This window comes from Aricia agestis, chromosome 17, assembly GCF_905147365.1.
Source record: "Aricia agestis chromosome 17, ilAriAges1.1, whole genome shotgun sequence".
Taxonomy (NCBI): Eukaryota; Metazoa; Arthropoda; class Insecta; order Lepidoptera; family Lycaenidae; genus Aricia; species Aricia agestis.
The window spans coordinates 12,663,684-12,677,334 of record NC_056422.1 but is presented as its reverse complement, the minus strand read 5'-3'; the positions used below and the strand labels follow the sequence as shown (position 1 = coordinate 12,677,334).

General features: G+C 37.7%; 1 protein-coding gene across 1 annotated transcript in view; it reads right to left on the bottom strand.

Annotated features, from left to right (window-relative positions):
- LOC121735527 (ski oncogene) overlaps window positions 1-13,240 on the bottom strand; it is a 59,631-nt gene extending 46,391 nt beyond the window's left edge. The window contains exon 1 of the mRNA XM_042126367.1: window positions 12,400-13,240. Within this exon, the coding sequence (XP_041982301.1) occupies window positions 12,400-13,194 (795 nt within the window). The 5' untranslated portion in view covers window positions 13,195-13,240. The remainder of the gene's footprint in view (window positions 1-12,399) is intronic.
- Between the last annotated feature and the right edge of the window lie 411 nt (window positions 13,241-13,651).

Genomic DNA, 13,651 nt, shown 5'->3' with positions numbered 1-13,651 from the left:
AAACATCTTAAAATACAAAATGTTATGAGGTTCAAAATACTTCGGATAAATATGTTTTTTTTTGTACAGTTTGGTTTTTGGTACAAAATTTTCGATGTTACCTTTGGCTTGGCTATAAACATCTGGTTTTATCCACAACTTGAATTAATTCTAGATTAGTATTAGGTTGCTTAAGAATTATTTCTTAGATCGATATTAATATTATAGGTCTACCAGAATCTGATGGCAAATTTTGACGGCAGATTTTAAAAAAATATCCTTGATCATTGGATACATTTTTATTTTCGCATGTTTCACTCACAGAATAAGCCGCTATTAGGAAAAAAAGGATCAAAATGTTTTATTCCAATTACCCCGGTATTACTAGTCAATTTATTTTCTCACTCTTTGCCATCAGATTCTGGTAGACCTATATTTAAGCACAGTATGTAAGTACAAGAAAAGTTTAAGGATGTTAAAAAATCTATAAAACTGTACTACACTTTTTTTCTTATAAAAATAATTCATACTTACTTAATAATCTATTCAGATTTTTAAAACGAAATCAAGTTTTTTGTAGTCAACACGTGTGTCTAGTTTGAAGGCCGTATTTAATTGTATTTCATTCTTCAAATAAAATTTTTGTACTATTTTTTACTAAGTAAGTACTAAAAAGTTTGTAAAATAGTTACCTACTTTTCTTTTCAGGTAATCAAATGGACAGGTAAATTATAAATCACAAATTTGAAATTATACAGTCACAACTCACAACTAACAACAAGGAAAATAACTAAAATAAAAAACAATACACGACTATAATGCATAGGTAAAACTTAATAAGTCTGAAATTAACAGCTGTCTCGTCTACTTTTAGTTCTTTTATCGTTATAATTAATTTAATGTATGTCTTCATAATAAATTAATTGCAAATATACTTTATAATTAATTTTTAATTACCGCATTCCAAATAATTCATACAAATGTGATGATAAAAATAGCATTTAACTGTGTACGGTTGGTCAACTGACAACACTTTGTAAGTAATTAATAATTATGTTTATTTGGAATAATTGAACAGTTGAATTAAAGGAAATTGCTTTGAGTTAGCTATATTATATTAATATTGTGCACAGTATTATTGTGCATTAATACGACCTATTTGTCACTTCTTTACAATATAGTTTTGTAGAAAAAAACTTGAACAATATTTTTGTCTCGCATGGGAGCAAGAATACTTAAAAAATAGATTTACACTTTAAAGTAAAAGCACAGAGAGTAGCGTTTAAATCTAAAACCTTGCGCGAAGCCGACGTTACATAATATTCCCACTCTCCCAGTAAAAGTTCACGAAAACTAACGCTTGACCTAAATAGGCGGTTTCGTCTGAAAGCGTGCGCCATTTTTTCACCAATTTACACGAGAATATTTTATATTTCATTTTTAGGGTTCCGTAGTCAACAGGAATCAATAGGAAAAAACTATGTGCATAAGTGCATAGTTTTTCCTATATTTTTTAATTTTAAGTTGTGCAATTTACAAATTTTCTATTCTATTCATTTATGGTGAAATATGTGGAAGTCAGAGACCAACATTATTGTCTACACCTGTGAGTTGTGAGACCATTCTTAGGGTTCCGTAAAGTAAGGGTAAACCCAACCACGATACTATTGTAAATCTCCTGAAGATTTATACCTTTTTTTCAAATTTAAAAACAACACAATTTTTACTACGTTCTGTCTACTCTGCTTGACCTATAGCCTTTTTTTTTTTTTTTTTGGTCGCTCTTGTGTACTGCGCACACACTTGGGCAATATAAAATTACTCCCGCGTAGCTGGCCTGGTTTCAATGAAACCAGCCACCGTCACCGAAACCACAGTATAGCAATATGACATAATATTGCTATACTGTGCCGAAACCGGTATGGGAGCTATTAAGTATTATTATAATAATCCAGCGCTGGATTCGATCACCTGGATGTATATATAATTCTAGAGTCTAGAGTCTAGACTACAGAACTCTACTTAATTAGTCCGGCTCGCACTTCGTCAATTTTCATGAGAGAGACCTGAGACATCACCTAAGCACACGCCAAATAGGAACACTGTAATATTTTAGTGTCTGTTTACAGCTTTTACAGCGAACATATTAGTAGCAACTATGTAGAGAAGCTGTAGCTTTAAAACATCGGCCAAGTGCGAGTCGGTCTCGCGCACGAAGGGTTTCGTACCGTTATAGCACAGTTATAGAGCAAAAATAGGGCAACATTTTTTGTTTTTTGTATGGGAGCCCCCCTTAAATTTTAATTTTATTATTAGTTATTCACTGCACATATTTAATACAGTTTATAACTGAGGATGAAGTGAAATTTTCAAGTGCCTATCTGTTGCCATTATCGACATAAAGCGAAAAAGGCCAAAAAAATCACGTTTGTTGTATGGGAGCCCCCCTTGAATATAAATTTTATTTTGTTTTTAGTATTTGTTGTTATAGCGGCAACAGATAAACACAATCTGTGAAAACAGAAGTCTAGCTGGTCTAGTTATAACGGTTCTTGAGATACAGCCTGGAGACAGACAGACAGACAGACAGAGTCTCAGTAATAGGGTCCTGCTTTTACCAGCTTTGGGTACGGAACCCTAAAAAAGGAAATTACACAGAAGCTGCAGATTTAAAAAATTAAATTAAGAAATTTAAAAAACCCCCGCCAAACAACTTTAAAAAGTAATGAAATAATATATTTTACTGGCTTTAAGTTTATATAATTCCTATGTGTAAAGTGATATTTTAGTCCATAATTGTTGTCACTGTGTCGGGGGACCGCCAACAGTGTCTTCTGCATTTCGTATCGCCATGTCACTGATTGTCTCGATTTGGTTTGCTGAAAACTGACCCTTAAACTATAATGTTATGTGAAATCAAACATCTACATTAGCGGTCCCCCGACACACCTTGACAACAATTATGGACTAAAATATCACTTTACACTTAGGAATTATTTAAACTTAAAGCCAGTAAAATATATTATTTCATTACTTTTTAAAGTTGTTTGGCGGGGGTTTTTTAAATTTCTTAATTTAATTTTATTTCATGCTTTTTTAAACTTGTGTTGGTTATAGTGCAGAATAATTCCTATCAACAGGATCATATTATATCCCAATGAATACCATCTAGGAATGTCCTTTTGGATGAGGCCGTCAATATGAGTCCAAACATGAAACCTCCACTTAGCTCCATATGGACTCGGCTCCTATAGAATCCAGGTGATGCTGCAGCAGCAGCATGCAAAAATTTATTGATTATCTACGTCTTACTAGTTGTCGCAATTAAAATGAGCCCAAACACGAAACCATTGCTCTAAGTTGGTGAGGAGTTGGGTATCCTATTGATTACCAGGTGATGCTGCAGCACCAGGTCAACTTTCCATTAATGTGTAAATATTCATAAACGTCACGAACTAGAATGCAATAAAGCCCACCAAACGACTGCAAGTTGCTAATCGGCCCTTCACGAACCAGATGAACCACGATTTTTCAGCACGGAGCAGGCTGATCATGATGAACTATAGCTAAGAACATTCTCAATTAAGTCAGCTTTCAAACAAAAAAAACTAGATCAAAATCGGTCCACCCGTTTGGATGCTACGATGCCACAGACAGACAGACAGACAGACAGACAGACAGAAAGACAGACCGACAGACAGACACGTCAAACTTATAACACCCCTCTTTTTTGTCGGGGGTTAAAAATAAAATAGTGTACACGAGACCAAATGACACGATGTGAAAAAGTTCAAGTTATCAATTAAGTAGTGAAAAGTCACTTAACACTTAGAAGAAACAAATGCTCTTCTTAGGAGGAAAGTTCTAACTTTTAAGTATTTCCTAACTCGGTGCTATGGTTTTGAAAAAATATTTTTCAAAAAAGTTCCTCGGCATTTTGGATATCCCTGTTGTAGAGAGCCTGTGGGTTTTCAAAAAACAGTATCGGTAGTATCGGTAACAAAAAATTGAAAATCTAAAATATTTCCTCAGCAAGCAACCACTGCCAAGAATGGCCGCTAAAAATACATCGTCGCAACCCGCAATTTTATTAATACCTACATTACACTGTGTTTATCAACTAGTTTAATGTGAAGCTAAGAGAGATTAGGTTTTAGAACATTGTGCTGATTACGTCAAGCATGAGCCCAGCCAGGGCTTTTCAAACTTTATATCGTGACCCCCCGTTTGTCAGTATAAAAGGTTTGATACAATTTTGATTTTTTATTTGTATGTCAAATCGTAACGTTTTGTAGTCACAAGTATTTATTTGTATGTTTGTTTTGGTATAATTAATTATTGCAAAATAATATACTAGATTCCGTATGTGTATGCAAAACTGTTTAACAGTCATCGCTCGCTCCATGTAAATTTAGAACGGTAGCATAATGCAACTTTGTAAATTTGATTAGCCATGTACTTACTTGTCTTCGACATACCTACCTGAATACCAAGCAGAGAAGTCGAGGCATATAGATGGTGAAATTAGTACGCAAATGTACACTCTATTAGGTACGTTAAAAAACTCTTTATAACTCACTGCCAAGGAGTTAACGAGTTGATGATGATTAATTATAGCTCAAAACACTCTTCGTCGTGTAAGCTTCCCAACGTTAAGACTACATCAAAATCGGTTTAGACATTTGGGAGATATGAACATACACAGTTCTCTTTTTTCATCAGAATTAGTGATTCCGATACTAAAACGTGGTCTAGTACTGCTGCGCAGTTTTACCGAGAAGAGCGTTGCTGACACCAAATGTGTTAATATGACACTTTAAATGTCATCAGTCATTAACTCATTACCCAGTCGTACTGACCACAAACATATAGCCCCACAGGCCATAGCATGGCGCAGATCTATGAATTATGCAACCACTTTTAAATTACATTCGGGTAGCATAGTTCTTCGTACCCAATGGTATGAATAAATTAATTATTAGATTAAAGATGGCAGATAAAGGACCTACGTTATTTGGTTGTGTTATGAAAAGTCAATGTCAGTCGTGACTCTCTCGGCTGGGCCTAACATAACCCAACCGAATCACGTAGGTCCGCCATATGCTTACAATTTCTCTAATCCAACGAAAATCATCAACATTAAACCTTGTATTTAAAGCGTTAGGCCGTAAACCTCGCTGTACACTACCTGGCAACTGCGCATCTAAGCTAGGGCCTAGGTCACGCGCCGTTTCGCATTGTAAATCGTACATTTAATACGTAAATCCATTCGGAATATGCTGACGCTTTCTTTTTAATATTCACCAGGTAGCCGCTTAGTCTGCAAGTTAGCGTTACAAGCTACCTATTGTACATTTTGAACTGTAGTTAATTTATTTTATGATGGTTTTCTTGCAGAAGTTACAAAATGTGTGTAGTTTCGTACGTTTTCGTTAGTGTTACGCAGGTTAAGAATTTACAAAATGATGAAATTTTTCTTTAAATAAGAGAACAAGGAAAGAAGAAAGACTGCGTGTTCATTTGGCCGGGTTAATTCCTTAATCCTTATATTTTCAAGTCTATGGAAGGTTATGTATGTCATACTATGAAAGAACACTAGTTGCAATTCATGGTTATGGCGATGATAACAATATCATTGAGGTTGTGATAATTATGTTTTGCACTCGAATCTCGAAAGTCTGGCCGATAAAAGCTGATTACAATAATAAACATCGCTACGTCAAACGGTTCATTGTTCATCAAATCAGTAATGTGCGTTTTGACAGTGTTTATCCTAACGTATAAAAAATATACTTTGTTTAATACACTACGACGTGCTACTGAAACTTTTTCCGGGGACCCCTTAAGCAAAATCCATTAAAATCAATTTAATCTGTCGGCCATGTCGGGGGAACAAAATATTATGTAAGCATTACATTAAAAATTTAAAGTAGAAAAAATATTTAAAGTAGCGAGGGCATAATATCAATATTCCTAACTAATTCGAATCTAATTAGAATAAGAAACCGGTTGGAGTAATTTCCATATTTTATGTGAATATTAAATACTTTTTTTTTGTATTATTACACGCTGAATAGCTATTCCATCGCAGATATGCCAGCTTTAAAGTATCTGCTATGCTTAGACCGATCACTGACGAAAGATGAAAAAAAGAGTTTAGCAAAAATAGCTTAGGGTAGCTGTTACTGCAAAAATCTTTTTAGGGTTCCGTACCCAAAGGGTAAAACGGGGCCCTATTACTGAGACTTCGATGTCTGTCCGTCTGTCTGCCTGGCTGTATCTCAAGAACCGCTATAGTTAGACTTTTTAAATTTTCACAGATTGTGTATATCTGTTGCCGCTATAACAACAAATACTTAAAACAAAATAAAGTTAATATTTAAGGGGCTCCCATACAACAAACGTGATTTTTTTGGCTTTTTTTGCTCGTAATCCACAACAGGTAGGCACTTGAAATGTTCACAAAATCTTTAGTTATATTCGTAGTTTAATGCTTAATAAGAAAATTAAAATAAAATAAATAATTCGGGGGGGCTCCCACACAAAAGACACTATTTTTTTGCTCTATAATGGTACGGAACCTTTCGTGCGTGAGTCCGACTCGCACTTAGCCGATTATTTCAAGGTTTATACTTATTAATACTTAAGAATTAGAGAATTCAAGTTCCCTTAAAAAAATCCTCACACTTAGGACAAATACTAACCCATGCTAATGTCTTCGTCCTTGATACGTTGGAAAAGTCACAGGCTAGACCCCCTTTTAAATATTTTTCTTAAAAAGGGGGATAGTCTATGATTAAAGCTAAATTTAACCGAAAGTGAATTCATAAACCACAACTTAATTTTTCCTGGAACTTACAGATTTTCTCGGAGCTGTAGACCTGGGACCTCCTGCCTAAAGGACATAATATTATTCTCAAACTACATTTATCTAAAACCCCCAGTAATAATGAAAATTGTGTTTGTATCCAGCACAAAGATAATACAAAAACGTGTACTTTATCGCGCTCCTTGACATTTCTTGATAACCTTTCGATGTGCCTCATTTGATTACAGAAGCCGAGTGGACAGTAAATAAACGAGTACAGACGTATTTTAAATTCAGATGACACACTCAAACCTAGACTTCAATGTAAATAAACAAGTATATTTTCCTTATTATTATCAAAAACGACGCTTTCGAATCTTCAACCTAATTATGAACCGTACGTGATTATCTATTAAATGAGCTTTAAACAATAATAAATAAATATAATATTGACTATCCATAATTTATGAATTAGGTCTGGAAAGCAGGTGATTAATACCTGTGGTTCCTCAAAGCCATTGTTACAATTTAGTGATTCGAATGTGTACAACGCGACATTAGCAACATTTTTTATGTGAGACCCCAGGTGAGCTCTGAGGATTTGATGGCTAAGACCTTTTTTTTAGTTGTTTTTTAGGCTGCAAACGCATGAATATTGAATACGCTTGGCTGTCAAAATGCCGTTCAATATTAGAGTGTATATGAGTTCAATAGAGTTCACAGTGAGTGTAGAAGCGCTAAAAGAGCGCCAACTTTATTATTATTATTGTACTAGCTGTTGCCCGCGACTTCGTCCGCGTCAGTAAAATGTGATAACAAAGATAATAAAAAAGAGAATAACTATGCGTTTTAATATAAATTTCAAGGAGTCCCATCGATTTCTCATGGATTGCATCATCAGATCACCACTTTTATGATCATGTTACTAAATTCGGGCTACATCTCATTCAACAACAAAAGGATTTTGGAAATCGGCCCACAAATGGCGGAGTTGTCCGCGAACCATTATAAAAAAAGTGAAATACATCCTCCTCCTTTTCGGAAATCGGTTAAAACTAGCCTAAGTTATTCCTTACTACATCAGCTATCTGCCAAAAAAAGTCCCGTCAAAATCGCTCCAGCCATTTCAGAGATAAGCCGGAACAAACAGACCGACAGACAGACAGACAGACATACAGACAAAAATTAAAAAAAATGTTGTTTTGGTGTATGTAGCATATATATGTCGCAGCCGACTGGTTTAAATAGCCGTTCAATCAAACAGCTAGCCCTTTGACTGAACAACGCCATTCAATCACACGTCTAGCTTTTATATTGAATATTTTAGTCGCTCATTCAAAAGCCGCCGTCTAATTGAAGTAGTTCAGCGCGCACCGCTGCGGCGCTAGGTGCGTTTTATTCACAATATGGCGTCAACTAGCAGGTGTTTGTTGGTATTTGTGGTTGTTTTTCGGAAAGAAAGTAGTTAATAAAAGTTACAAGTGTTATTAAAAAGACAAAAATTGTGGAGGCACATAAGAGTGAATTAAAATTTCAACAAATATTCGAGGAGAAATTACGGGATTATGAAATGGATGGACGCAGCCTCCCCCAAAGGGGGGTTCGGGGGGCTGTGCTGTGCAGCCCCCCGTCAAAATAAAAACAAACACAATCCAGAAAGTCCAAAAGTTGGTTAGGTTAGGTTAGAACTTAGACCACAACGCAGAGGGAGCCGAGCGAGCGCAGCGAGCGTGCTGCGGCAGCAGCCGGCGACCGCTGTCAAATAAAAGGGGGGCTCGGGGGGCGCAGCCCCCCGCCAAAACAAAAACGAACCAGTTGGCTAAGCGTCGTCTAGCTGTAGTGTTGAACGTTGTAGTCAACAAGTCGGCTAAACGACGTATAGCCGTGTGATTGAATGGCGTTGTTCAGTCAAAGGGCTAGCTGTTTGATTGAATGGCTATTTAAACCAATAGGCTGCGACATACACATTCATATGCATGTAGTAAAAACAGTTCTTTCAATGTTCCAAACAGACACTCCAATTTTATTTATATGTATAGATCTATATATTAAGTAGATGATCAATTAATGACGTTGGGGGCTTTCTCATAGAAACATATCAAGATGTCAAAAGTAAGTAACTCTTTGAGCGCAGGCTGCAGCTACTTTTATAGTAAACTCTAAATAAGGGACACATCATACCCAACTAAAGTTTTATCACTTAGTTTTGTTACACCCTGTTTGTGCCGATGCACAGCCCTCCCACGGTAATACAATCTGTTTTTGTATCACATCACTCCATACGTTTACGTTTATAATGTTGAAAGAAAATTCAATGCGTAGGTAAAGTAAACAATACAATACTTTTAAATAATTTAGTACTATCCAACGATGTCAATACTTGGATATGGCATACGCCATCAAAACTGTAGCAATGTTTTTGCATGCTAAATGTGTATCGAGAAAATATTGTCGTCCTTTTTGTCTTACAGCAATAGCATAATATACTACTTTCTCTTTCACTCATTTTACGCTGTCAATGCATATTTTACGTAATCAATGCATTAAACACGTCCGGCTGTTACCGCGTCCTAAGGCACACTGCTCTCAGATGAGTGAGCTCACTCATTTCGAGGGCGACACATTTTCGCTCTGACGATTGTATGGAATGCCTTTTCTAAAGGTTATAATTCTATGGTACTATCGTCACTGTTTCAATGTTTAAAATAATAAACCCATAATGGTTCCTAATAAGTATGGAAAACTCTTTCAAATTTAATTTTGTTTATTTTCAAAGAAAAATATTATACAGTTCAATTATTTTTTTCTGTCTCAAATTAGGGGTTCAACGGAAAAAGTTTGGGAAACACTGCAAGATGGCATGTCACATGCTGTCACATGGCTGATTTCAATCAAATCAATCTGTAATCTGTATTTTCTTTCCAGTTTTCATCCTATTTATTTTTCATCTATTTTTTTAGGAAACGTGTCATGATATAATTATTATAATGTCGTCTTTAATACAAACACGATAATAATATTTTGATAAAGGTACGCAGTGCGCTAGACCAAACAAAATGAAATTGATATAAAAGTAACAACACTTTACTGCGACGCACTTTTCATAAAGATATAATATCGTTGTTGAAGAATGGGGATTGCCCATTTTTTTTTAATTTTGCTCATTACAAAAACATTTCGAGGAATAAGGTCAGTGATCATTTTTCTGTATATAAACGAAAATAAATACCCAATAGTTACTTATATTTTTGAACAAATATGTTTAACCTTTGTTTGACCTTCAATGGCGTTAAATTAGCAATAAATTCGACCAACATTACGTTTCGAACTTTTGGTAAGCTTCTCGTATCAGCTTTCACATAATGAGAACTTGCATTTGACGAACCAGCCATTATAAATAAGATTGAAAGAAAAAACATACTGCAGGGGTCAATTATTGGCCGGCGATGATGACGTCAGAGCGAAACTTTAAAAATTTATTGAGAAAAAACTAGCCAATGAATTTCAAAATTATTTAATTTATATTCTTGAAATACCCTATTTTAACGAAAAAAAATATAAAAAGTACATGTGATTTTTTTTGGACAATGCCCGCGATACATTGCGTTTATTGATTTACATAATTACACTTATGTCTGTGGACTGTGTCTCGTTTCACCGCCCACAAGCCGACGACGTCATTATAATAAGAATAACACAATATTAACGTCAACGTATTGACAATATTTGTAATAGATTAAATAGGTTCGTATTTGCACTAAAAAGAATACAAAATATAGTATCTAAAGAAACAGCCTTATTATCATATCACGGCTACGTCTCATCTGTCTTAAGATATGGTCTGATATTATGGGGAAACTCAGTAGAAGTGGATAGAGCATTCATCATCCAAAAGAAATGCATTAGAGCTATAGCGGGAGTAAGAAACCTAACGCCCTCTAAACCGCTCTTTAAAAAATTTAAAATTCTACCTTTAGCCAGCCTATACATATTAGAAGCGTGTTTATTTGTTAAAAAATATGATTATTTTTTCGAAAAAAAAACCAATAACCGAATCAAAAACAAACTTAACATACCCACACAAAAGTCGTCTTAAAACAGCAAAAATGCATATTGTATGACAGTAAAAATATATAATAATCTTCCCGATAAAATTAAAAAGGACCACGCTACCTTTGATAAATTTAAGAAAGATCTTTCTGAGTGGTTGTTAGAGAAATGCTTCTACACAGTACAAGAATATTTTAATGATAAAATAGTCGCAAATAGGTTTAAATGACATTTTATTTAAATTGTTTTTTTTACTCTCTGACATTAAATGTATTATTCTATTAAATTATTATTTTTTACTCTCTGACATTAGGTATTATTCTAGTTAATTATTTTTATATTATTTATGACAAAACAATAGAATTTTTATTTTTCTAAAACATTGTATTTTACTGAATTAAATTGACAACTGACATTGTAAATTTAGATTATTGTTATTTTGACATGAATTCATTGAAATGTAATTATTATTGTATGACATGATTGATGATTGTAATATGTTAATGTCTTAATGTTTATAGGTAATTTTTTTCTCTTTTAAAATTTTAATTTTAAAGTTATGATGAATTTAGTTAAAATTATTGAATTAACGATAACAATGTTTTTGGCTTTAAGTTGACAATATTGGTAATAATTATATTAATGTACTTACTTTGTTATTAGTAATTTAGTGTGACATAACTGATAACCACATGACAATATTTCCACGCCCATGAGGCAGAAATTGTGATCAAATATAAATTGTAAGACCTTTGTACCAATTTCTTGGAAATAAATAAATTGAATTGAATTGAAAAAAAAAAACGGTCAAACGTTTTCTAATAAAAATATTAAAAAAAAAAACAAATGTCAAGCCGCGCGTTTTCAAGCGACGATAGTGGAAAGTGGGGTATAGACTATAGTGGGACGTTCTCTATGCCGTATATTTTGCAATTTATGGTAACGTTAAAAATTAAAATACTTATGTACATAATAAAAAATAATGTATTTTTAATTACTGCTCAGCGTGTAGTATAGTAGGTAGTATATAATCAAAGTGCTTATACTTAACACTTTCGTGTCAGCATTATGTCGACTGTATACGACTGTAGAGCTAATGATTATAGTTGTTCATCCATTAAGAATGTGGTAAATGCTTATTATATGTATATTTTTACGAAATTTCCTATTTTTGCTACAGATTGTAAAAAGGGTTTCCTGTTCCAAATATACTTCACAGATAAAGTAATCGTTTACCGCTACAATTACGTTGCGGTTACCCGATAGGAAGTGGAAATATGACCGTAGGGTACTCTACAATGTAGAGAGGCAGGTTAAGACATTTGAAACCCTTGCTGTTTTTGCTATTTTATAATATTTACTTACATAGCGAAATTAACATTGCTCGGCAGAACCTTATTATTATAGAGATAGATAATATAGGGTCGAGTCTCACTTAACTTTACCATAACTCTATCCAAGTATAATGGTGAAGTAGAGAATATTTGTAACGACTGTTATGTAGGTACGTAGTTTCTTTCCCATTGATAACGATGATGATTAATAAAAAACTTTCGACTTGCCTGTTTTCTTTTAAGTGTAGCGTGGTGGTTTTGTTGCGGGGGCGGCGGCGGCGGAGCGGCGTCGCGCGCGGCCACGTCGTCCAACAGCGCAGCGCAGCGCTCGCGCTCCCGCTCCTCCTCGCCCACCAGCAGGAACCGCCGCCAGCGCGACGAGTCGAATCCCCAGTGGCACGTGCGGTGCTCCGTGCCGTGCGAGTGGCACACGAACCGCCGCGGCCGAAACACCCCGCGGCACTCCGAGCACTGCACCAGCCCCAACTCGGGCGCGCACACGCCTCGCGCGCCCCCGAAACACTCGTGGTACACGCGGAACCCGGGCAGCTTGCGCGGCGCCCCGGCCGGCGCGTGCAGCAGCGCGGCGCACAGCCGCTCCGCGTCCGTCTGCGTGATGAGCCCGCACGACGGCGCCGAGCGCGGCAGCACGCCCGTCGACTTGAGCTCGTGCAGCTGCTCCGGTGTGCATCGCGAGCAGTAGATCTGGAGTTCGTCGCACACGCGGTTGATCTGCTCTAGACTGAAGTCCGTCAGCACCGAGGTGAGGATCTGCGGCAGGCACAGGCGCCGCTCGCCGCCCACGCTGAAGCACGAGATGGGCTCGCCCTCGAGGGCGGTCTCGCCGCGCTCGCCCAGCACCGGGTCGGCGGCGAGCAGGATGGGCGGCGCGGGCCGCGGGGGCGGGGGCGGCGGCGCGGCGGCGGCGCGCGGCGGGCGCTGGCCCGGGCCCTGCAGGCTGCGGGGCGCGCTGGCCTGGTAGGTCCTCAGCACGGAGGTAATGTGAGGCGTCACCACGTCCATGGCGGAGCTCTATCGCGGCGCGGGCGCGCGCGCGTGGCGCCCGGCGAGCGGCCCGGCCATATCTGCCGCGGGCGCCGCGCCGCGCCTCGCCCGTCCCTCACCCCGCGCGCCGTTCGCGCCCGAGGCGAAACCGTGCAAAAATACGCGAGCGAGGGCCGCTCGCTCCGCGAACCGAGGTGTCGCGGAGCACCGACTCCGAATCTCCCCGCTCTCGCCGCGAGTCGGTCGGCGCTGTTCGATCGCGATCGCGGCGGAGAGGTCGCGCATCGGACGTGCCGGTCGAGGCGAGGTGTGCGGGCGCGAAAAACGAGGGCGTGTGTTCCTCCGCTCGCGAGCGCAGTCGAGGCAGCAGACGGATGGCTCGGCTACTGGAGAGTCTAGCCGGCGCCCCGCACCCCGGACCGCCGCGACGCGTCACGTGACCGACCTTCCCGTCAAAATATCTAGAATGGCGGCT